This window comes from Pipra filicauda, unplaced genomic scaffold (assembly GCF_003945595.2).
Source record: "Pipra filicauda isolate LSUMZ 115617 unplaced genomic scaffold, ASM394559v2 scaffold120_size2142806_pilon, whole genome shotgun sequence".
Taxonomy (NCBI): Eukaryota; Metazoa; Chordata; class Aves; order Passeriformes; family Pipridae; genus Pipra; species Pipra filicauda.
The window spans coordinates 1,376,387-1,397,210 of NW_024103663.1; the positions used below are offsets into that span (position 1 = coordinate 1,376,387).

At 49.8% G+C, this 20,824-nt stretch overlaps 1 protein-coding gene across 1 annotated transcript; it reads left to right on the plus strand.

Annotated features, from left to right (window-relative positions):
* The first annotated feature begins 542 nt into the window (after positions 1–542).
* Positions 543–16,498, plus strand: HEATR6 (HEAT repeat containing 6). The gene is made up of 20 exons (XM_027751565.2): positions 543–697; positions 1,702–1,809; positions 2,221–2,361; positions 3,503–3,618; positions 4,013–4,127; positions 4,354–4,455; positions 4,864–5,001; positions 6,050–6,336; positions 6,618–6,795; positions 7,078–7,284; positions 7,930–8,029; positions 8,248–8,606; positions 9,364–9,486; positions 10,000–10,086; positions 11,025–11,159; positions 12,258–12,380; positions 13,461–13,585; positions 14,333–14,429; positions 14,808–15,012; positions 15,479–16,498. Exons 3-20 carry the CDS (start codon positions 2,224–2,226, stop codon positions 16,027–16,029), a joined length of 3,186 nt encoding a protein of 1,061 aa, XP_027607366.1. The 5' UTR covers positions 543–697; positions 1,702–1,809; positions 2,221–2,223; the 3' UTR covers positions 16,030–16,498.
* Positions 16,499–20,824: the final 4,326 nt, after the last annotated feature.

Here is a 20,824-nt window from a genome sequence, read left to right on the forward strand (position 1 = left end):
GGTCCCAGTGTCCCCAGTGCTGAATGGGCTGAATGTCCTGTGTCTGTGCCTAAAACAGGTACGGACAGACCTGTGTTCAGGACAGAGAGATGATGGTGTGGGACAGGAGCAGCCGTGGGCCGTGTCTCATTTTGGGTCACAGCCATCACATCCTCCCGGCTGGATATTGGGAACAATCCTTCATGGAAAGCGTGTCCAGCCTTGGCACAGGCAGGGGTGGAGTCCCCATTCCTGGAGGGACTGATGTGGCACTGGGGGACGTGGGTTAGTGACGGACTTGGCAGTGCTGGGGGAACGGCCGAACTCGACGGCCTTGGAATCCTCTCCCAACGCGAGTGACTCTGTGGTTGCACAGTTTTCAAGCCCAGCCGGCGGTGCCCGGGCGGGATGTCCCACAGACGGGCGGCACCGCCACCTGCCGCGGGCCCGTCCCTGTTCCCCTCCTTGTCCCCTCCCGGCCGCCGTACCCGCGCGGCCCCGGAAGCTGTGGTTGCCATGGCGGCGCGGGCGGGGCGGTGCGGCGGCAATGGCGGCGGCGGCACCGGCCGAGCCGGGCCCGGGCGGGGCGCTCCGGCGCTGCCTGGCCCGGTTCGGGGCCCCGCGGCCGCGGCCCGACCGCACCGAGCTGCACCTGCTCTTCGACCAGCTCATCTCCGAGAGCTGCGGGCCCGAGCCCGCGCCCGCTCCCGCGCCGCAGGTACCGCGGGGGGACGGGGCTGGGACACGGCGGGGGCTGGCGGCTTCGGGGCTCCGGCCGCCCGCGGGGATGTGCCCGCGTGGGGAAGCGGGGGAGGAGGAGGAAGAGGGGTCGCTCGCACGTGTCGCGGGGTGTGCGCACCCACCACCCCCGCGTGGTGCCGGTGTGTGGGACACGCGTGGGTGTGTGGGGCGCGCGTCCCGAGGGCGGTGGTCAGCGGGTGTTTTCTCCGCCGTGCCCACCCGTGGGTGTGTGACGGTGGCCTGGAGACCCCGCAGGGTCCCGCGGATGCCCCGACGCAGGAGCCCGGAGGGTCCCAGCCCGCGGCCCCCCCGCGGCAGGCAGGGCTGGTCCCGCACGCCGTCCTCGCCCCGTGTGCTCCCCTCCACGTTTCCCCTGCCTCCACCCTTCCCCACCCGTTGTGGGACACAGAGCTGCCCTGTGCCCGAGCCCGCGGGTGGAGGTGGTGGGTGACACCGGTAGGTGGGACTGTGGGCACGGGGACTTGCCGATTTTCGTAGTCTGTTACTGAAAACATAAAAGCTTTTTAAGCCTTAAAGCAGACTCTTCAAAGCTGAGCGCTGTAGTTGTGCAGAGTGGATGCTGCTTCCTTAGGAACACGTGGTACTTCATTATTACACTGACTTACTGGTTTGTCTTCGTTTTAATTCCAAAGCAGAATTACTTTGCACTTTGGAATGAATTGGTTTTTGGACTCTTCTGTTCCTCGATCTAACTTTTTTTGTGCCTTATTAAGTGGTGTTGCCTGAGCAGCACTCCTGCAGCCTGAACCCATGTCCCTGTATCCCTGTGTTGGGATGAAGGTCTGTGGGTAAATGAGGGGCAGCTCACGAGCTGGGCATTCACTCATTTCACTGCACTGACTGTGGGTACTGGTGTCAGTGGTGCCTTCACACAGACCTGGCTCTGTGATCAAAGCCTGAGCCAGGTTTCCACCCTGGCTTTGTAGTCACTAAATAATGAACAGAGGCTTTCTTTTCCAGGATGTTTGTGCTCTGCTTGTCCAAGCCTGTCAGCTGGTTCCCCTTGATCAGGAACATCTTGTCAGCAAAGTCTGTCAGCTTATCCATCACTTGCTTAACAGATATCAGGTAAGAAAAGTTTGGTCTTGTCCCTCCTTTCTCTCATGCTGGTTCCTGATCCCCCACTAAGCCAGGGGGTCCTCTGTCTTTTTCCAGGGCTGTGGAGCCAACCTTCAGGCAAAGTTTCTTGTATTTTCACTGTATTAGTTAGTTATTTTTGGCTGAGGTTCTGATCTGGCTCTACTATGATTCCTTATGTAAAACCAGCTCTCAGTCAGAAGTGATTCACCATCGGAACTGCTCTTGGCTTTAGGACACTTGTGTTGATTTATCCATTGCTTAAGTGTCAGCTGATTCTGTGCTGGTGTGTGATTTTAACGGCCAGGTTGCCCCAGTCTGTGACCAATATCTCTGGATTTATTGACTCTGACAGTACATGATGATGTTAATCTTGAACACAGTCCTTTTCTGTTGCCACAGGTGATGGTTGATGAGCAGAACTTGAATTTCCTTCTCTCCTACTGCATCTCTGCTCTGAAGCAGTGCAGCTCCTGGACACATGTTGAAATTCTGCAAGCCTTAGCAGCTCTTTTTTACAATAATGGGCCTAAATGTCAGAAGGTGAGTTTACAAACTAAGAGGAGTGACAACAGAAACATTTGCACCAATTGGCTGTTTCTACTTTATTTTATTCCTGAAAGAAAGAATAAAAAATTTCTCAATTTGTGTTACCTTCCATGCTAAGATTAGTTCCCATTTAAATAGTGATGGATGTTTATGAGAAAGTTGAATTTCAGGTGTGCATACTAATAATAAGAGAGAACAAGATTCTTCTCACGTGGGATACCTCTGTACCTGCAGCTGCAGGGACCACCTGGCCCGAGCCCTTAAGGAAGGGCACCAGGCTTAATCTGCACACCAGCCACCCTGTGTATCAGGCAGGCAGAACACAGGGAGCGTCAAATTGCACATTACTCCACAGGCTCCACTGAGGATCCTGAAATTCATCCTGTAACCAGACCAGGTGTTTATTGTGCAGTGGGCTCGGAGCCGTTTCAGGTGGAGACTCTCAGGTATCAATCCTCTGTGAAGCTCCTTGTTGCTGCAGCGTGACAGTGTTTGAAATGCTGAATCCTCCTGCTGTCACCAGCTTGTGGCAGCTTGCAGAGCAGTCTCTGGGCTGAGCATGGGGTGGTGATGCTCACAGTTTTGGAGCTGCCAGCTTGTGTGGGTTTGTAGCCCATGTAACAGCAGCAGTTGGGTGCAGCAGTTGTTCCTAGCTTGGCTTCATGTCTGGGAAAAGAGCATAAACTGGGACTCAGCTGAACTGAGCTCACACTTGATCCCTTCGTAATGCAAAATAAGAAAACTTAGGGACTTAAGTTTTTCATGCCGTTTTTTATAAACATAATCTGTCTCTGGAGTCTGGGATTGCAGCTGACAATTTTTAGGATTTGTTTTACTTCTCATTATCCTGCTCTGGTTTTGATTGGTAATAAATTCAGCTAATTTCCCTAAGTCAAGTCTGCTTTGCCCATGAGGGTAATCAGTGAGTGACCTCTCCCTGTCCTTAACTCATGAGCCTTTCATTTTATTTTCTCTCCCCTGTCCAGTTGAGGAGTGATGGAGCAGCTTTGGTGGGCACCTAGTGTCCAGCCAGGGTGCAGCCACCCCACGTAGCCACGTTTAGCTGCCAACCACAAGAACCAGGAGGCTGAGGGTCATTAGCTGCCCCCTAATGGCTTCTGGTGTTTTGTTTCAGTATCTCCCAGATTTGCTGGGCAGGCCTGGGCTCCTGGTGCAGTTCAGTGACCCCGCTCAGCCCGACGTGGAGCTCAGGAGGGCAGCGGTTCGCAGCATGGCAAACCTGTGTCTCAGGTGGGTACGAGCCTTTCTGGGTGGTTTGGAAGAGCTACATTTGCCAGCACAGGGCCAGCAAGGTGTACATGCATGAACTTGAAATTTAAAGCTTTAGTGCTCCAAGATACTGTGTCATAAAACAACGTACTCTCAGTCCTCCAGAAGTAGTGTTATGGGGATTAGTTTAGGGAAGAAAAGAAAAGGTGGTGTGCTCTCTGGTCCCTGCAGTGATTCTTTGTGCAGCAGGTCTCCTTTTGTTCTCCATATGGTAGAACTGGTCCCTTTCAAAGAACCATCCATTCATCTGGGGCTCTTCAGGCTAACAGAGGGCTTGGATATGAGTTTGTGTAACTTTATGAACCTGTGGACAGAATTTAAACCAACCTTTTGTCTACTCCTGCTCTAATTTTAGTGTGCCTGGACAGCCATACTTGGATGAGCCCTACAGAAGTGTCTGTTTTCAAACTTTCCTGAGTGTTCTGCAGTCTTCAAAAACCTCTGATGTAGATGACATCACTTTTTGCATGGTAAGTGTGAGTCTAATTGTCTAAAATACCGTGATTAGGAGATAGTGCTGCTGGAATATATGAAATTTGGAATGTCGTCAACTGAGATTTTGCTTTAACAGTCTGTAATTTTTTATTCTATCACTGTAATTATGCTGAGCAAAACTGTAATTGCCTATAAAGTTACTTGAAAGATGTGAACCTTGAGTGATTTGGGAAGGAAAAGTAAGTAATTCTGTGTTTTCAGTTACTCCAAAATGCACTGAAAGGCATCCAGTCACTTCTCAACGGTGGGAAGATGAAACTAATGCAAACTGACCAAATTGGAGCTCTTCTTGCAGTATTAAAGGTAAATAGTTAAATCCACCTTGAGAAAGAGGCAAACACTTGAAGGTTCCAGATATTGTTAAGTGGGAAACAGGAGATGAGCAAGAGGGAGCAGAGAAGCCTGAGCTTGGGGGGAGATGGAGTGTGAGATATAAAGAAAAAGACACTGAGTTTCTCTCACAGCATCTTAACTGCACAAAAGTGAGAGAAAGATGGGAAGCTTGTTTTTTTTTTTTGGACCTACTTAAAATCCTTCTGGATGTAGTTGAATTTCAGAGGTAGCAGGGCTGTTCTGTGTGGGGAGAGGCAAGACCTGGGGGAAGAAGGAGCACAAGCCCAGCTGAAAGTTGGTGAACACCTGAGTAAATACACAGTAAATCTTTGTGCATCAGGGAGGGGCAGAACACTGATGTTTGTATTCCTGCTGCAGAAATGCATGTTCCACGGGCTGCCAGGACTGAGCATAGAGGTGCCCCCAGCCCTGTACCCTGCTCCGTTACCTCAGTATGACAAAAGGTCACCTGTCAAACAGGAACAGGCAGAACCAGCCAGCTTTAAGCAGACAGGGGTAAGCTGGGATGATCCTGATTCTACAGCGTGGTTGTTGTGCTTGTGTGTTACCTGCCGTGAAGATGGCTCTTCATGTTCTGAGCCCGGGATAAATTCAGTTCTTTGCTTTAAAGGTATTGATTAGAAATTCTGCACTGAGTAAAATTGCTGTGTGAACTCAGCTCTGCAGAGATTGGCTTTCCTGGGTTAAGCTGTGTTTAACAGTTACTCATCCATAGCCAAGAATTCCTGGCCTGCAGGCATGGGATTGATGGGTGCAGACTGGCCAAAGCTTTTGATTTTATAAGTTACATTTTCTCTCCTAACACTTGCACAATTGTTTGACTCCTCCTTGGGGAAGTCAAGTTCATCTAAAGACTGATTTCTTGCCTCATCTGCTCTGCTTAATACTTCTACAGGTTATTTTTTAACCCTGTAAACATTTTGGATTACTGATTATCTGAAAAGACATTAGAGAAAATAAAGTTGCATACTCATGTTGACTTGTTTCTTTTTAGGTGTTGAATACCTACAGTAAATCTAAAAGAATTACAGAAGTATTTAATGTTCTTTAGTCACTTTTGTGTGAAATGTGATTTTTAACTACAATTTTTCTTAAATACTTTGCTTTACTGATAAAGCATCCAAAGCTTAATATTTGAGGCTCTTCAATTACAAATGCTTGCTTACACTAAGGTATTACTGAACTGATGTGACTGTTGCTACTAATAAGCAGAATTTATAAGCTCAGATACTAAAGAGTGACTGTTTCTGTATGTACAGTGTTGCACAGAATGTAACTGCATTTATGGATTGGTTAAGTATTGACTACACTAAATCTTATCTAAAAACTTGTTTAGAAACCTGTATAATGTGATGGTAATATACTATACAGGGGGCATGATTTATTATATTAAACTGTGCTTTTATTCTGGTTTAGCAGTTACTTTTGTTTTCAGATGAGACCCTTTTCCCTTAGATTTACAAGTACAAAACCTTTGCACATCTTTCTAGGTATTGTTTCAAAGGATTAAAAAAAAAAAAATCCATTTTTTGTCCTTAAACAGAACCGAAGGAAAAAATCCAAAGGGAAACAAAAGAAGGGAGAGGAAGAGGGAAGAGAAGATTCGGGGGATGCAGGAAATGAGTCAGTCCTTGGAGCAGACATGCTGAAATTGCACTTGGGGGATGTGCAGAACAGTCCTTGTCCGGATCCTCGGCCTCGTGCCTCGGGTGCTGCATCTGTGTGTGCTGGGAAGGAGCCCTTGTCCTCCCAGGGCACTGGCTGGAAGAGGATCAGCAGCAGTGAGTCGGAATATTCTGATGCTGAAGGTGGAATCCAGAGCAAAGTGAGGTGATTGTTGTGCACACAAACATAAAACATGAGACGCTTCCACAGGATCCTCGCACTTTGTTCTAATCAAAACTGCTGAGGAAATCACTTTCCCTTTTGATTTATGAGATGATACAAGAAAATCGAAAAGCAGTAATTTGTATTGGTTTGAAAGTAAATTTGTTCTTCCTGTTCTTGGTCTAAAGAATTTCCTCTCACAGCCAGCCACTAATATGAGTGAAAGAGGTGAAGTCCATCAGTTTTTCCTGCTGTTTTCATTAACCTTTTTGTTTGTTTTTAAGGTCTTACCAAGCCAATGTTCGTCAAGGGGCCCTGGCCTGTTTCCTCTCTGCTATAAAATCAATAGAGAAGAGAGTTCTTTATGGCTACTGGTCAGCATTTGTCCCTGATGCCCCTGGTATTGGCAGCCCCCAGTCAGTGTCCCTGATGACTATTGCTCTAAAGGACCCTTCTCCAAAGGTGAGGCACTTCTGGGTACAAAAATTGTTGTGTTTTTCCCCATATTAATCTTAGGAGTTGTTGTCTCTGGCCTTCAGTAAATATTTGGCTACTGTATCACTGTACCACAAGAAATAAATAGGATGTATTGGCTAAGGATTGGTTCTATACATCTGAAAGTTACTAGAAAAGATAGTTGGAGTTGAATTTTCTCTTGCTGGAGAAAGATTTTCACGCAGTTAAAAATTCTCAATCGGCTCAAAGGAGGTGTTAAGAGGTAACAGAAATGTTTTATCATTTCAGACCCGTGCCTGTGCTCTTCAAGTCCTCTCAGCCATCCTGGAAGGTTCTAAGCAGTTTCTCTCAGTTGCTGAAGATGCCAATGATCACAAGAGGGCTTTTACTCCCTTCTCTGTCACTATTGCTTCCAGCATCCGGGAGCTGCACCGCTGCCTGCTGCTGGCCCTGGTGGCAGAGTCCTCTGCTCAGACACTGACACAGATAGTCAAGGTAACTGCACTGGAAGTGTGTCAGATGCTGCCCAAGAGGTGGTGTTAGTCTGTAGATTAAGTCCTGAAGAAAGATTGCAGAGAAATGATTGTGGCTGTGGAGGACTTTGGTGATGGGAAATAGAAAGTTGTCATCTCACAAGGCTTCTTTGACCAAGTCATAGAATCCCAGAATGGTTTGGGTTGGAAGGGACCTTAAAGACCATATAGTTCCAATTTCCCTGCTGTGGGCAGGGGCACCTTCCACTAGACCAGGTTACTCAGAGCTCCATCCAGAGTCCCAGGGATTTTTTTCAGCACAATTCTCTTGTTTCTGCTTTTCCTTAGTCTTTTTGGAGCTGAATGAACCTATAAAAGGTTCATTCTGAAGACTCACATTGACTTTAAAACTGGAATCCAAATTGATAAAAATATCCTTCCATGGGCTATTGAAATTCCTTGGGCTTTATGCCACAGTATTAATTCCTTGTTCTTTGAAGCCAGGTTTGTAAACAGTTTTCACACAGAAGATAATTGGGGCCTTTGTTTTCAGGTGCCTTCACATAATGAGCTGAGTGACCTAAATTACAAATGTAAAAACAAATCTGTGGAAGGCCAGGCTGACAGTGTAACCATCACCCCACGTGTGTTCTTTTGTGTGTTCCAGTGCCTTGCAAACTTGGTTTCCAATGCACCCTACAACCGATTAAAGCCTGGGCTGCTGACGAGAGTGTGGAACCAGATAAAGCCCTACATCTGTCACAAAGGTTTGCATTCTCTCTGTGTGTGTTCTGTCTTCATTCAGCATTGGTTATTACCAACTCTGTAGATTCCCTTCCTCCTCTGTGCTTCATAAATACAGAATTCACTAGCAACAGATAAATGTTTATATGTTCTAATCTGTCTTGTCTGAAAGCTGCCAAAGGAGGATACTAATGGGCTGTTTTTTTGGCTCTTTCTTTCCCCACCCTGTTTTCTCCTGCAGATGTTAACGTTCGAGTTTCCAGCCTGACGTTATTAGGGGCAATAGTGTCTGTCCAGGCACCTTTACCAGAGGTGCAGTTACTTTTGCAGCAGCCCAGCTCTTCAGGGCTGAACAACAGCGGCAGCACAACCCCTCGGCGCTTTCATTCCTCTGAGCAGTGGAGGAAAGCTCTCCCCTCAGAAGGGGAGCCTCTGGAAAATCCAGCAGGATGTGTATCTCCAGAACCCTGCTGGCTGCTCCATCTCTGTGTTTCCATCATCGTCCTGCCCAGAGAGGATTCCTGTTCTGACAGCGACGTGAACTTCCCGTCCTTGTCCAGCGTCTACGAACCGTGTCCCCTCCGACTGGAATCCCTGCAGGTGGGATGAACAGCAGCTTGCTGCAGTACCAAACTGCCTCCTGGCAGCCAGACCTCAGTTGTGGGTTCCCTTTGCTCCACGCTCTCTCAGGGAGATTTTTATCTTCATTGTTTTTAAATATTATTTGGTTGTGTGTGCTGGCACCTGGTGAAGACTGCGAGTCTTCCCCGTGCAAACTCCTCCACAGAGCATCTAAATGAAAGTTTTGCTGGAAAACAGTGGGGAAGAGCCCTGCAGTCAAAGGACAGGGAACTGTGGAATGATGCTGGTGTGACTCAAGGAGTACCTGTGAATGTTGAGGCTTGGTCTTGTTTTCCTCATGTAACCACAGAAAAGAATAAGATTTTGTAAAATGCATCCCGAGAAGTCTCACTCTCTTCCTGGAACAATAAATAATTGTTAAATCCAGCTTCACAGAAGGCAGTAGCAGCATTACAGGAGGTACAGAATGTCTTACTCTTACACTCTTGCTTATTTTTTTAGCTACAGGAGTCCTCACTCACAGTAAATAATTCATGGTGTTGCTACCTGATAGTGCTTCTGTGGCTCTTTTTTGAACAAGATAATGGAGCCGGGAGGTTTTTAATTAGCTCTAGTATTCTAGAAGTTGTGCTGCAAGGTGTATCTGTTACATCAGAGTTCAGTACATGGTCCCAGGGTTGATTAGCCCATTAACATCCTCTCCGTGTGTATTTGGGGTATTTTGGGTTAACAGAAGGGAAAAACACAGAGTGGAATTTCTTTTGTCCATGTCTAGGTGCTGGCTCTTCTTGTGAAAGGTTATTTTCCCATGGCTCAGAGCTATTTCCTAGAACTTGGAGAAGTGGCCTGCAGATGCATGGAAGAAATGGATCCCTCCATTCAGCTTCATGGAGCCAAAGTAAGAGCAGAGGACACATCAACTTTGTTTTACCCAATGAGTTTTATCTGAGTGTGCTTTGCAAACACAGATGAATAGTGATGAATATTCAGAGCATGTGTGTATGATGTAGAAATGCAGTACCCTGACACTATGAGAAATGCACCTTCAGCTTCCAGTCTTGAAGTCTCAGCAGAATTCGGTTGCTCTGCTGAGTCACCAGGAAGCTTGGGAAGTGCAAGGACTGGTCCTTCCCTGATTTAGCATCAGCTGGTGCAGGGACTGTAGTCTGTCACCCAGAGGAAAGCTCAAAGAGATTTGTCTTTGTGCAGCAATTTTTCCAGCTGAAGGCCTTATGTAAGAAAAGCTTTTATCAAATTTCTTCAGTAGCAGGGACAGAATAGAGTCCAAAACAATACTGAATCTTTTATTTTTGCTCCCTGGGTAAGTATGGTCCTAGATGAAGATTGCTGTAGTTCCTTGGTTCTTGAGTCATCCCTGATGAAGACCTCCTTGGTTTTTCTTCCTCTGCAGCTTCTGGAAGAGCTGGGCACAGGTGTCCTGCAGCAGTACAAACCCGACTCACCCACTGCCCCTGCTCAGAGAGTGCCAGTCAGCCTGGTAAGTGTGAGATTCCACTGCACTGGACTCTGCAAAGTCACTGGCATGGATACAGATAAATCCTGCAGGGAAGCAGGAAGGGACTCGGTACTCTGTGGCTTTACAGATGCTGATATGAACAATTTTTGTAGACTTCCTGCATTATTTTGGCAGGTTTTGTCGGTAGGCAGGTGTGTTGGTTTTTATTTTACATGATGTTAACTCTGCCTCTCTGCCTTTCCTCTTCCCACCTCTTCCTGCCTACTTGAGATCCGAGGGCTGGAAGAACAGCACCAACTCTGCATATGTCATCACTGCTGCATAAAACTTTTAAGGTTTTGGTGAATTTGCGTTGTTAAAGAGCCAACCTACCTTTCCTGGCTGCTCACAAGTGCAGAGAGAGTGGCCAGAATCACAATAGATGTGAATGCAGAAAAGTTCCTTAGCTGTTTTTTGCCTAAGTTTGCAGAAGCTGAGGAACTGGCATCCTAGTTGGTAACACAGGCCTGTTTAAGTCTTGCTTCTGTGAACAGAAGGCAAGTTTAAAAATTTTCTTGGCTCATGCTGAGTTTTGAGCCTACAAGATAGGAAATGTGTTCAGTAGCACCAGGTTCCTGTTACTTGCTATGAAGGTAAATGTCAGGCAAATGAAAATACCCAGCTGTGGATTCAGGAATGGGATTGTAACTCCCCCTAATGCAGTTTAATCTGAGTGTATGTGGCCTTGAGAAGGAAACAAACAGAACTTGGTGAAAAACTGCTTGATAGCAGTACTAAAGTGTCTTTAAAATGTTTCTGAATGCCAAATATTTTGGGCTTCAAACAATTGTAATCCCTTCCATGTGTGATTATGCTTGCTGCTGTATTTCTTAAAGACAATCATCTTTAAGACAATCTATTATAGAACTTGTGTGTAATTGCTGAGTTTAAACGGGTAAACCTGGCTGCTTCTCCTGTAGGTTGTGACTTTCTGGAAGATGATGTTGAATGGCCCTTTACCTGGCACTCTCCAGAACTCCCCATATGCCACTCTCCAGACAAGTGCCTGTGACGCCCTGTCCTCTATCTTGCCAGAAGCTTTCAGCCTTCTGCAGGTAAGAGAACACACCTTTAAATGTGGTATGTTTACCTTTGAGGCTTTTTCCTTGACCACCAGATTACAGTAGTATAAAGCCTTTTAAAATTTATTAGGAGAGGGTGAAGAAAGCTTCCAGAATTATTAGTTTTTTTACATTCTGAACATTGTGACCGTTGAAGGCTGGAAAAGGCAATGTTGGGAGTAATTAGTCTGTCAAAACAATTAAACTGTGGGTCACAGCAGCTGTTTGGCCCTGCCATGAATACTCAGCCTTGGAGATGTTGCACAGGAGATGGAGGACAAGGATTTCATGGCATGAGGGAGGGGTGAGGGATTGTTATTGTGCTGGTTAATTCTTTGAAGAGCCAGCTGAGCCAACAGCCACGGCCTGACGTTGTGCACCCGTTTCCGTGAGTGTTCTTTAGTTTTGGCTGGCTTTGAAAACACCAACCTGTGGTGATTGCCCTGGCAGAAGCAAACAAATCTGTTGGCCTCACTCTGCCTTTGCAACATGAAATATGCTTTTAAACATGAAAGCCTTGGCAGTGGATCCCCACTGCATTGTGCAGCTCCTTCTGTGTCACCGTGCCCTTGCTGGGGAGTGCTCTGCCAGATCTCATTTGCCCAGGAATTGCTAGTCCAGCAGTATCTCTGGAATTCTCCATCCAGCTTCTCCAAGTACAGGGTGTACTTCATCCTCCTGTACTTTGATCCCATGCACTCTCTTGTCCCTGTGGCCACGTGGGGTCAAGTCAGTGCCCACTGTGACCCTTTGTCATGGGCTGGTGAACTGACAACCTGCCCAGGATGAACTTACCCTGCCTGGCTGTCCCGGTTAATGAAGGGGAAAAGAGGGAAGTAAGGAAAAAGCAACCCATTCACTCTGTTTTACCTCTGATGGATGATAGTTAATATTTTGGTTTCCTTTGTGATATTCTCTAACAACAACGAGATCCTGTTTGCTGGAGGCGTTCTCGTTTCCCGCGTGGGATCCTGGAACACCAGTGAATTTACTTTTGACTACGCTCTGAGGGGAAGCTCCTATAGATCCCACACGTTAGGGTCTTTCAGAGTGTTTGTGGGACAGAGATCTCTTCAGTCCCTCCCGTTGCAGGATGACCAGCAGATCCTGTGTGTGACGCTGCTGCTTGGCCTGAACCACAGCGAGAACCCCCTGGTCAAAGCCGCTGCCGCACGTGCCCTGGGAGTCTACATCCTGTTCCCTTGCCTCAGGCAGGTCAGAGCCGGCCTACTTCCCTTCTTCTCAGCCACTTTAGAAAGGGTTTGATGAACCATAAGTCGTGAAACGTGGATTCTTTTGAAATTAATTGGGTTTACTTTTGGTCTGTTGTGTATTTATAGCTTTTCCTTACTGGCTCCAGACCGGCTCTTGCCTTTTGTGTGAGAGCAAAACCAGTGCAGCTTTAAGTGGATGAAGCAGAAGCCAGAGTGCCTCGTGAATGAGAGGAGAAGGAGGGAGGTCAGGATCTTCCCTGAGCTCTTAGGGGTGGAAGTTGAAGTGGTTAGGTTGGCACAAAGGAGCTGTAAGAGGTGAGATAGAGCTGGGCCGAGGGGAACAGCTCTGCAGGGCTCTGTGGTGTTTAATGGTTGGACTCCCTCTTACAGGTCTTTTCCAACCTTAAGGATTCTATGTTTTAACAAATCTTTAATGTGAAGGCTTCAGTTTTGCTTAAAACTAAGAAATAAGAGTTTATTTAGAGAAAAATGCTGGTTTGTTTCCACAAAAACTCTCATCTTGGCTGAGCTGTAAGACTCGGAGCTTTTGCCACGTGGCCTTAAATAAATGATTGTAATAAAGAAATTATGCAGTAGCTGACACTGAAGTTTGACTCCAAAATATTTCTAAAGAAGATCCTTTACCATAGGCACATGTAATGTGCCATAGAAGAGAAGATCAGACAGGCAGCTTGACAATTGGAGAAGCAATTACTTTGAGAGTGGGATTTGATGAGTATAAGATTGGCAGTCCAAGTAATTATGTTAAAATCCAAAGTAACTAAAGCACCAGTGAAATTAAATAATAGATTGAAGCCTTCCAGCAACAGCTACCCAAAGGTGGTGAACTTGGTCAGCATTCAGGCTTGGGAAGTTAATTAAGGTCAGACAAAGCTGTACAGAGCTTTGTTGAGCTTAAAAGGTGTCACCTCCAAAAGAAGAGTATATGAATAGAGCTGGTCTCATTCATATACTGCAGGTATCATTTTCCCTAGAAAATCCAGAATGTATGTGTTTTACTTAAGGAAATCACCTGAGTTTTGAAAACCTTCTAACTTTGCAGCAGTTTTTGCTCTGACAGGATGTGATGTTTGTGGCAGACACAGCAAATGCCATCCTGAATTCCCTGCACGACAAGTCTCCCAACGTCCGTGCCAAGGCAGCCTGGTCCCTGGGCAACCTGACAGACACTCTGATCATCAACATGTACGTAAGGACACCTTGGCCTGTGTGTGAAACCTCTCTGCCATGTCCCCAGAGTGTCAGACACAGGGCACTGGTCTACAGGAGGACACGGCCTCAAGCTGCACCAGGGGAGGGTCAGGTTGGACATCAGGAGGAATTTCTGCATGGAAAGGGTGGTCAGGCATTGGAAAGGGCTGCCCAGAGAGGTGGTGGAGTCCCCCTCCCTGGAGGTGTCCAAGTTTGAAGTTTCTCAGTTTGAAGCCATTCTTCCCTGTCCTATACATGCTCTTGTAAAAAGCCTCTCTGAAGAGAGACTCTCTCTACATTCCAAGTTTACTTTCTGGGTTTCTATTTCTTGTATGTTTCTTGGTGTAATGACATGGTTCCTTTACTTTCAACATAACTCAGAAGTAAAAGTAATAAATATTTAACCCTTCCTCGAGCCAAAGACTGAGGGAAGCCCAACCTACTGTTACATTTTTAACAGGAGAAATAGTTATCATATATTCCTGCTACAGAATTGCCTCTGAGCAATTCCTTGCCCTCTGTTTTTTATTACAGACTTAACCATTGCTAACCAGGTTTCTTGCATTGATAGTTTGGTTTTAAATTAATAAACATAGTGGTCACATGCAGAAAGGCCTGCCTTACATATTAGCCCTCTAAAGAGTGAAGGTTGTTTGTTCGTGGGCCTTTATAAAGGGTTGTAGCACATCTTTGGGGATGGGTCAGCTGAGTTGGGTGTTCACAGGATGATTCTCCTGCCAGGCAAACCATGGGACAAAGCTTTCAGGAGGACCTTTCTGATCTCCTGCTGCTGAAATTGTTACGGTCTGCCACGGAAGCATCCAAGGACAGAGACAAGGTAGGACTGAGGGGAAGGAGGGTGGAGTTAGTGTAGTTAACTCTTGCATTTTTATTTAAAAAGGAAAAAGTTTCTTTGGGTCTCTTTGCCCCAACAGATGGGGAGAGCTGTAGCTCAGCATCCTCCCTCGAGGGCTGGTGTTTGGAGGTTTCCTGTGTTGTTTGACCATTTGATTGTGCTTTTCCACAGTGCAGGGGTTTTTGGTTTGGTCTGGGGCCATTTGCAGTGAATGATCTTTCTGGTGGCGTTTAGGAAGTTGCCGTGTGATAAGACCACCAGTGTGATTCCAGCTGTGCTCCTTGTTGGCTCTGAGCGTGATTTCACAGCGGGCTTGACAAACCTGGGGACCGGGGTGGTTTTTGTGTCTGTGCGTTCCAGGTGAAGAGCAACGCCGTCCGTGTCCTTGGGAATGTGCTCCATTTCCTGCAGCCCTGCCACATCTCCAACCCCAGGTTCAGGGAGGCCATCGAGGAGGCTCTGCAGGCCCTCATTGGCACCGTGCAGAGCGAGGCCACCATGAAGGTGCGCTGGAACGCCTGTTACGCGCTGGGGAACGTGTTCAGGAACCCTGCCCTGCCTCTCGGTGAGTCCTGCTCCCCCCTGCACCCACACAGCACTTGGGGTTTTGGTCAGACCATCTCTGGTACCAGTGTGGTGGAGAAGAAGCAAACAGAGCTGGGTGTTGCTGTCAGAGCTTTCCCAGAGCTCTTCCCAGGGGAACAGGCTCAGCTCCTGCCAGTGCCAGCACAGGTGTAACTGCAGCTGGATCTGTCACGTTAAAAAAGAGTGTGAGGATGGGGTGGTAGCTGTGAATAGATGCCAAATGTCACTTTTCCTCTTGGAAAATTTCAGATTAACTTTTTAAACTAATATTTAATTTCATAACACCTGGTTCTCTCACTTAAACCACAATAAATACAATAAATATAAGCCCATTAAATATTTAGGAGATATAATTACAGTTTTGTATATTTTAAAATACAAAATATTAAAAAGGGGTTGATTAAAAAGGGGGGCTTTGGGTTTTTTTTTTGTTTTTTTTTTTTTAGGAGAGGCTCCTTGGACCACACAAGCATACAGTGCACTCTCCTCAGTGGTCAAGTCCTGCAAGAACTTTAAAGTCCGAATCAAGTCGGCCATGGCCCTGTCCATCCCCAGCAAGAGGGAATGCTATGGCTCCACGGAGCAGTTCTCCCAAATCTGGAGTGCCTTGGTGGTGGCCTTGCAGAGGAGTGAGGACACTGAGGACTTCCTGGAGTTCAAGTACAGCTCCAGCCTCAGGACGCAGATCTGCCGGGCTCTGCTGCATCTGCTGCGGCTGGCGAAGGGCACGGACCTGCCCGTCATCTGGGGCACCATCAGGGACCACGGGGAGGCCATCAAACCCTACATCCTGCAGTACCTGAGCTCTGGGGGGGAGGACAGCGACCCAGGGACACCCATGGACCTGGGAGAGAGGGAGAGAGGATTGCAAGGAGCCATCGACCATCTCAGTGGGATAGAGAAACAGCTGGGGGGCAAGGCGAGGGTGAGGGTGTCCCTGTACCTGGAGGATGTCCTGACAAACCACACCAGTGCCACGGAACTAACAGAGGCTTAGAAGGAAACACCCACTTCAGTGACCAAAACTTCCCCAGGAAGCACTGAACTGTGTTCCCTTACACAGGGCATCCAGAGGAAACATTTCCTGCTGCTGATATTAAGTATTTTATTTTGAACTTATTCATAATGCCTGATGAAAAAACCTCTAGAACTTCATTTTTATATTATTATTATTTTTTATTGCTGTGCTTGGTGAACTCTGAAGTTGCCCTCCCCAGGGCTGGTTTGTGCATTCGCTGTTACAGTGTCACCACATGGAAAACAAATGCCTTTTCCTTCTTTGTCTGTTTTACAAAGCAGCCTCTTCCCTCAAAGCTTATCTCAAGCATTTTGTTCCTATTGCTGCAGGATCCAAAATCATGTTTGTAAAAGAGGGGGCTGGAAGAATTTTGTTTTTCAGAGCACTGCAAATGTTGTCACTCTTGTGTTCCTGCAATAAACCCAAATATGCCAATATTTGAAGAATAGCTCAGAGCAAACACCCTTTGCCTTTACCTGTCTGTGTTCCCAGTGTCAGACACCAGGCCTGCACCTCCCTGCTGCCTCCACTCGTCCTGTCTTCCAAAAACTCACAATTCCCTGTCTACAGGTGGATGGTACTGTGCTGCGTGAGCCAGAAAATTCCAAGTAGGTTCTCCAGGGGTGGAATTTTGGCTCTTCAAGCACATCTGTGGGAGATGCAGTGATGTTCTAAACAGCCTGTGGGTTCATTTCTGATTCTGGAGTTCTGTCCCCTTCCCATTCCTTCCTGCTGGTGTTACTTACTCTGTGTTTGCTCTGTGCTCACTCTGCTGATACCGGGGGAGCACTGAGCTCTCTGATGTTGCTGGGGACAAATCAGTGCCTCCAGGAATGAGCAGGGCCGTGGGGCACTCAGAGTTAAGTGCCTGCTGGCCTAACCTCGGGCTGGATGTTTGAACAGAGCTCAGGGCAAGCCCTGCCTGCCATAAAACCTCTTCGGGATACAAAATTCATCTGCTTTGTTCTTCCATCCTCGCCGCTGGTTTCAACAGCCCTCAAGTGCTGTTCTGAAAACCTCTGAAACCCTCTGGAGTAATGGAGTCTTTTTTTCCCTGGGTGGATGGGGCCAGCTCTCTCCCAGGGGTGACTTCTCCTGCCATCCCCTCCTGCAGCAGGAGCTCTGCCAGCAGCTGGCATGTGGTCAGGCTTGTCCAAGTGCTGGGAAATGCTGGGATGGAGACTGAGGAAGAGAGAGACAGAGCTGAGCATCCCTGCTGGTCCCTACTGGGACAAGGGCCCTACCCTGGCTCAGGAGCACCCTGACTGCTTCAAGTGATAGGTTTGCACTTCAAATGCCACTTGCTCCTTTTCTCTCTGGCTGCTGCAGTTGTACCTGTACCTGAACCCATCTTTGAGCTCCCACACCTGAACCAAGCCTGTGTTTCACAGCTGTGTTCTGCCTCGGGGAGAAATCTGCCCCATTAACAATGAGGCAGGCGCTGGTTTTTGCTCTGGCTGGTGGAACCAACTCCATCCAGCATCTTTTGAAGATGAGATAAACATCTGAGCACCTGCCTTCCGTCAGGGCCGAGCAGCTGTGTGTGTGTGGCACAGGGGCATTGCTGGGGAGACACACAGGGAGGGGGCAGGTGGGGAGAGTGAGGCCTGATTTCTGTGGGCAGGAATTAAACAGTCACTGGGTGGGGACCTGGGTCAGTTATGGGGTTCAGCTGTGCCTGGCCCTGGCCCCACCAGCTACTGCTGCTGGTGGTGGCTGCACCTGGGTACAGAGCTGAGGGAGCTGAGCAGTGCTGGGATGGGCTCTCCTGCCTGATACTGAGGTCAGTGATGATTTTACCTGTCTCTTCAGTGTCATGCTCGTTTTTGGAGCCTGGCAGAGCCGTGTGGGCTGTGTGTGCCCTGTACCACCTGCTCGCTGCCAGTGAGAGCCCCAGGGTTGGATGCAGCCTCTGTCCTCGGCCAGGGCCTGGTGGGGCATGAGGTGCTCAGGGCCAGGGAAAGGCAGCACCTTCCCCACCCCGGCCAAGGTTTTATTGTGCTGCCTCTTTATTGTTGTGTTTACAAGCCAGGCACTTTATAGGTTTTCCTATGAATAGTTCCAAGGAGAAGGTAATTACCTTATCACATGCAGGATGATTTATAGCCAAGGTGGCAAGGGACATTCAAGCTCCACATCGGCTCCGTTTGAAAGACAATCCTCCTGTTCCTCCGCGGGGTCACTGGGCGGGGGAAAACAAAAGGGCTTTAGTGCCCGGCCTGATCCCAGCCCAGGGCTGTCTCCTGCGGCTGAGCAGCCCCGGAGGGAGCGTTTCCATGGGCTTGTTGCCCACCTGCAGCCCCGTGGGTGCCCCTGGGGCTGCCCCCGCTGGTGAGCTCTGCCCTGGGCACCCCCGGGGGTTCAGAGGTGGAGTGGCAGCTCAGGTTGTAATGCCCTTTGTATTTACCTGCATTACCCTGGTGACCGCGCAGGGACTGTCCCGGTGGCCTCGCAGGCACCAGCGTGGCTCTCTCGGTGGGGCCGGGTTGGCACGTGCCATGGTGGCTCGGTGACCTGAAGAGCTTGGTTTTGTTGGCAAAACTCCTCACCGGCATCTGCAGATCCACTCAGAGCATCCGTGGGCGCCGTTAAACACCCCCTTATCTGCACCGAGCCATTTTGAGTGCTATTTTAATATTTTCTTTTTCCTCCTCTCCCCCCAGTAACTGTCTCTGTGGCCTGGGAGCAAAGCCAGTACCCTGTGGCTTTTTGGGGCCTCAGCATCCCGGTGCAGCCGCCGGCGGGTCGGGCAGCGCCGGGAGCGGCCCCGGTCCCGGGGCCACGAGGTGGCACCATGTCCCCGGGCACGGCGGGCGCGGCCCCGGCGGCCCCTCCTGCGCGGGGACACCCGGGGGGGGCCTGGGAGCCCCTCGGGGAGGGTCCTGGGAGCCCCTCTCAGAGTGCTCGGGTGTCCCCCGGCAGAACGTCTGATCGCCCCCGGGAGGGTCCCCGGGGCCGCGGCACCCGCAGCTCACACAGCGAGGTCCGAGCTGGTGCCGACGCGAGTTCCCCGTGTGACAAACCGAACCCTTCTCCGTCCGATGGTTTTGGGGCACTGGGAGGGCCTTGACGCTCCCTCCGTGCAGCCCCCGGTGTCAGTGAATCGGAACATGAGCAATGGGGTGGCGAAGGCAGGGGTGACTTCCAGTGGCGGGGTGAAAGGGAAGAGGCTGATGCTCAGTTCATGCCTGCTGTCTCTCCCATAAAAAATGGCTCCGCGCTCTCTCTCAGGCCGTCCCTCCCTGGGACCCGCTAATTCGGTGATTTTTATCCTGTCTGGTTTCCTCCTCTCCCCCCTGCCCCGCTGTAACCTCCCGGCGCTCCTCCCGGGGCGGCTCCGGGGTCGTGGCTGATGGATGGCCCCCGGCAGCGCCCGCACGGAGGAGCCGACGGCTGGCGAGGGGATCTCGGCACAGCCCGACCCTCGGTGGGTCTGACCCGGCCGTCGCACCAACCTCCGCTCCCAGGCCATGCTCTCCCGGGAGTTAAAGCCTGGCTCAGGAGGCATCCCAGCGGGAAGAGTGCGGGCAATGAGGGAAGGAGTGAGGGAAGGAGGGCTCCTGGCACGGGCAGGGCCAAGTGAAGAAGGGGATGGAGATGATAAAGGGGCTTGGAGAGCCCCGGGGAACAGGATTGTCCCTGGGGTCATACTTCCCCGTGCCTCCCCCGGGAAAGGGAGCCTGTGCTTCTCCGGGGGGTCCTCCGGCTCCCCGGGAGCCCAGACTGGTATTTCAGTCTAGACGTGCTGGTATTTTTTCAGTCCAGCAGATTTCCTTGATGGCCCAGCGGCGGAGCACGGGCATGCTCGGCACGCCGGCACCGGCGGGGGGTTCCCGCGGGGGCACGGGGGGCACAGCCCGGGCAGGAGTCCTGCCGAGGCAACGTGCCCAATCCCTGCTCCGGGGGACGTTTGCATTGGAATGGGAGGGAAAACTATGTGGAACTTGAAATTTGCTCATAAACCCAGGCTTGCTGGGTGAGAAACTTGCCGTGTCTTGCTCGAGCACTGGCCCACGTGCACAGGGCTGCGATGGGCTGGGTGAGGGCTTGATCCAACAGCCACCCCTATGCCCCCTGTCCCTGTGCCCACCTGGTCCTGCACCCGCAGAGCTGGGCTGGGTAAATACTTTGGGGGGCAACAGGGGCTTGGCACTGCTGGAAATGTTGCAGTGACTGGGGTCAGTCCCATCCCCTTGATGCTGCTGGCATGGGGCTGATGTTTTGACCAGCCTGCCTGCCCTGGACACACACCTCAGCGTGCCACCCGTCCCGAGGGACCCCCGATGCCTGCCAGGGGGACAAAGGCGGCTTTCAGGGCCCCAGCCGTGCTTGGGCGGCCTCGGAGATGTGTGAAATTCGGCTTTCGCCCAGCTCCTTCCTGGAGCGGAACTGTTCTCAGCGAAACTGTCCCCACCACCCGCCCTTAATGGCTTTTCTCTGTGCGCCCGCATTAATGAACGCGAGGCCCAGCCTAATCGGGGGGAAGCCATGCAAGTAATTGCTTGAATTTTTAATTCGGGGTTATGATAGGGGAATCAAAGTCACACGGCGGCCGCTGAGGCCGCCCGCGGCTCCGCGCCATTGACTCCCGCAATTTGCTTTTGATTTTTGCCCTCCCGGCTCCCCCCACGGCCCGGCGGGGACCCTGCTGGGGGCCAGGGCTGGACTATCCCAGGGAGGGCATCCAGTGCAGAGAATGGCACTTGAGGTGGGGGTCCCACCTGTGGCAGGGGCTGGGGTGTGCTCAACTGTGCCCATGGGGGGCTCTTGCCAC

Bases quoted from the DNA above. Each gene is read 5' to 3' on its own strand.
- HEATR6 (XM_027751565.2), top strand. From the start codon at position 2,224: ATGGTTGATGAGCAGAACTTGAATTTCCTTCTCTCCTACTGCATCTCT. The intron at 6,337-6,617 runs GTGATTGTTGTG...TTTGTTTTTAAG, and splicing joins GGAATCCAGAGCAAAGTGAG to GTCTTACCAAGCCAATGTTC. The intron at 12,381-13,460 runs GTCAGAGCCGGC...TTGCTCTGACAG, and splicing joins TGTTCCCTTGCCTCAGGCAG to GATGTGATGTTTGTGGCAGA.